General features: G+C 42.1%; 1 protein-coding gene across 1 annotated transcript in view; it reads right to left on the bottom strand.

The window, feature by feature from the left end:
• Positions 1–4,058, bottom strand: part of RPUSD4 (RNA pseudouridylate synthase domain containing 4) — a 20,413-nt gene that overhangs the window by 14,546 nt on the left and 1,809 nt on the right. Inside the window, 3 exon segments of the mRNA XM_012663610.1 lie at positions 824–968; positions 1,044–1,137; positions 3,940–4,058. The exon segment at positions 3,940–4,058 is cut by the window's right edge and continues 21 nt beyond it. Of these exon segments, the coding sequence (XP_012519064.1) occupies positions 824–968; positions 1,044–1,137; positions 3,940–4,058 (358 nt within the window).

The following is a 4,058-nucleotide window of genomic DNA, read 5'->3' as shown; positions in this document are numbered from 1 at the left end:
AAAATATACATAAAATTACCCATTTTAACTATTTTTAAGTATACAATTGAGTGGCATTAAGTACATTCACAATGTTTTGCAACCATCACCACCATCCATCTCTAGAACTTTCTCATCTTCCCAAACTGAAACTTTGTCTCCATTAAACTCTAACTGCCCATTCCTCCCCGCTCTCTCACCCTCCCCCAAGCTTTTGGCGACCACTTCTACCGTCTGTCTGTCTGAATTTGACTACTCCAGGTATCTCACGTAAGTGGGATCACACAGTATTTGCCCTTCTGTCTGGCTTGCTTCACTTCACATAATGTCCTCGAGGTTCATCCCTACTGCAGCATGTGTCAAGATTTCCTTTCTTTTGGTTCTTTTAAGGCTGAGAATAACATTCTATTGTTTGTTTATTTCACCTTTCGTTTCCCCACGCATCCATCAATGGTCATTTGGACTGTCTTCACTTTGGGCTACCGCGAACAACACTGCTATGAATAAGGTGTGCAGACAGCTGTTTGAGTCCCGCTTTCAATTCTCTTGCGTATATACCCAGAAGTAGAATTTCTGGATCTTATGGTAATTCTATGTTTAATTTTTTGAGGAGCCACTCTGCACATTTTAAAATAAACCCCAATAATCCCAATGGGAGCCCCTGGCCTCAGAGTAGCACCGGAATCACACTCTCACACAGGTCTGCCACAGCCTCAGCCCCCCCAGGTACCAGCTGCTCAGAACAAAGGCAGGGCCCAGCACGAGGCCCTGCACGAAGCTTGGCAGCACGGGGTTTTGCAGCCCCACTACAGAACAACCCCGCTACGGAAGGCGACGCCCTCACCAGTAATGGGCTGGAGCTCCATGAAGGCAGAGGACAGAGTGCTGCTCAGCACCTGGTACCGAGTCACAGCGGCATGTGCTATCCGGCTGCTCCGCACTTTCACCATCTTCCCCCTGTCCATGCGGTAGCTTGGGGACAGCGTCATCTGAAGCCAAAGAAATCAAGATATGATCTCCTAGACAGAGCAGAAACCCGCGCCTCAGGGAGGCAGCTCACCCACCTTGTGGTGTTGCTGCCGGCCTTGCACCTCCTTCTCTATGATGGGGATATCCACGACTCCTGCTGAGGGCACGGGGGCACGGACAGTGATGGCCCTGGGGGTGACACACAGATCACTGCTTTAGCCACATTAGCAAGGGAGGAGAGCCTTGGATTCGTCCGCTTAAGAGGATTTCACACTGGACCTTCTGCACTAACATGGCCATTTCTAATGATCGGAGGGTCCCATGTGCTTTTCTTGGTATGGGGCTTACTTAGGCTGAGAGGCGGATACTTCTTACAAGTGTATCTTGTTTACTACTGAAGTCATATGTGCTAATTGTAGAATATTTGGGGGAAAAGATGGGGAAAAATTACATTAATAACATGGTCTTTTACTCCAGCCTTTAAAAATGGGTATGTATAGTAAATATAAAATTAGGATAATATGGTTTTGATTCTTGTTTTTCTTTTTTAAATAATAAAAGATAGCAGGTTCTGACCACATACTAAATGAACTATCAAATGAATAAATGAATGAACCTACTGAAAAATTTGTAGGACTGCTCCTGCCCTATTTGCCAAGCAGGTAAAACAGGAAGGAACTGTGCCCAGAGAAGTCACGGGAACCACAACCACAACTCAGTAACTCACTCTGAATCACTTTTTTTGCTGCTCGCCCTCTCGTCACATCACAGACAGGTAGAAGACTGTGTTTAACGTGTCCTTAAATTTATGCCTTTTCCAGGTCAGTCATGGAGGGAGTCCTCCTGGGTCCATGGAGGCCTACTGTAGAACCACTGACCCAGGAGTCAAAAGCCCACTCAGACACACTATTTCACACCCTGGACACCCAGCTTCAGGTTGGTGGCAGTCTGGGCTGCTGTCTGATACGTTTTATCATATTTAACCTGAGTTGTCACTAGACTATCTGTCCTAATGATGTAACGCCACCACTCGAAAAAGTTTAATCAGTAAATTCTCACTGGATGGGTAAGGCAATGATTTAGGTAGGTATTAGCTCCATAAAGATGAACAAGACAAAAATTCCTACTCTCAAGGAATTCAAAGTGTAATACGAAGATTCAAACAAACAACTTTAATAAAATAAGCCTGCTAACACAGTAAGTCAGCAAATGCTAACCAGTCGCCTACTATGTTCTACTTCCAACTTCTACTTGCTACACCGAGTACTAAAGACCCTCACTAACTGGGTTCCGGCCTACCTTTCCAGCATTATCTCCCACCATCCAAACGGGACTGCTAGTCCTAATCCTCCGTGCACCTCACTCTCATAATCTAGAACACATTTCTCCATCTCCCCTATCAAATACTATTCATTCATGGAGGCCCAATTAATTGACTTTAACGCCTCCAAAAAGCCTGATACTGAGAATGGTTACCAATTTTGAACCTTCATGGATAATTTTCACAAATAACATGTATTTTATAGTCTTACGTTTTGATTACTTGTCTACATAATATCTTTCTGAGGTCTTAGGTCTCCACTATCCACAATCTCTTATTACAGTGGTTCTTAAATTTGATTTTGCACCAAATTTTAACATATAGATGCTAATCCCCACAATCACCAGACTTTGATAAATGGGAACCTGTGTGGGTGGGTCTCAAGCACACAGATTTTTAAAGGGCTCCCCAGATCATAAAGTATCTGCAAAATCTGTAATACCAAAAGGACTAACATCCAAAATATAAAATGAATACTTACAAATCAAATAGAAATTAATAAACCCACTAGAAAAACAGGCAAAAGAAATAAAGTCTATCCCTAGAAAGGGAAACTCAAACAGCCAATGAACACATAAAAAGCCAATATCACTAGTGCACAAAAAAACAGAAGATACCATTTATTTTACCCACCGGAGTGTCAAACCCTTTAAAAGTGCTATGGCTGGCATAAGGGGAGGTAGGAACTCACCACTGCTGGTTGGAGTATAAACTGCCATAACCTTTGTGGAGAGCAATGTGGGCACTGTTAGAATTTTAAATACGCATATCCATCAACATAGCAATTCCATTTCTAGGAATTTATCCAAAAGATACATTCCCACATTGCAAAAGGCTCTGAAAAATGAGAAATTACCTAAAAGTCCATCCATACAGTGAAATACCACAGAACCATTAGAATGGATCCAATTTTAAATGTACAGCACAAAATGCTTTCCAAGATATATGATCCAAGTGAGAACAGCAGCGTATAAAGCAGCGTGTAAAATATACTGCCATATGATAACGTGTTTATATACACCCAGTATAAATCTGGAAATTGACACTGGTAACAGCGATTGCCTCTGGGGAAGGAAATTGCACAGACGGGGAGGGTTTCTTTCTTGTTCTTTATCTTTTTTCTACTAAAAAAACCGAGATAAATTTATATGTACTAACAAACATAGAAAGATGCCCAAGATAAAGAGTTAAGTGGGGGAAAAAAGCACAATGTGATATATATGCATAAGTGTGTGTAGGTAATCAGACATACTAAAAATCTAGACGTGTATGTAAATGCATTCAGAAAGGACCAGAGGACCAGAGGAGTAAAAACCAAATTGCTTACAGTAGTTGCTACCTCAAGGGAAGAGACTACAACAGCAGAGTGGTGGATTCTCCAGGGGGTTTTAGCTTTATCTTTGTTGTTCGACTATTTCAGCAAAGGAATAAAATCATATATTACTTGTATAATTAATTTTTGATAATTTTGATGTATAGCCAGAATTAAGAACCATTATTCTACCAGGCTCTTAATATTCTAAGCACCAAGGCTGTTTCATACACTTTTTATATCACGGGTCCTATTACAGTGCTTTCTACTAATAGTAGTTCCTGCTCTATGATGGACAAAGGGATGAAAGGGATGCCTCCACTTGTACCACCTCTACTACCATCACTGGGCCTCATACCAGTACTTCTTTGCCACCTGACGGGTTCTAAACAACTCTTGAACTTGATGTGCCACTTCCTTCTCCCAAGCCAACACCATCACGCCTGTGGTTTCCTTGTCCAGCCGGTGGCACAGATG

Source organism: Propithecus coquereli, unplaced genomic scaffold, assembly GCF_000956105.1.
Source record: "Propithecus coquereli isolate 6110/MARCELLA unplaced genomic scaffold, Pcoq_1.0 Scaffold815, whole genome shotgun sequence".
In the NCBI taxonomy this organism is placed as follows: Eukaryota; Metazoa; Chordata; class Mammalia; order Primates; family Indriidae; genus Propithecus; species Propithecus coquereli.
The sequence above is the reverse complement of the archived record's forward strand: the minus strand, read 5'-3'. Positions and strand labels throughout refer to the sequence as shown.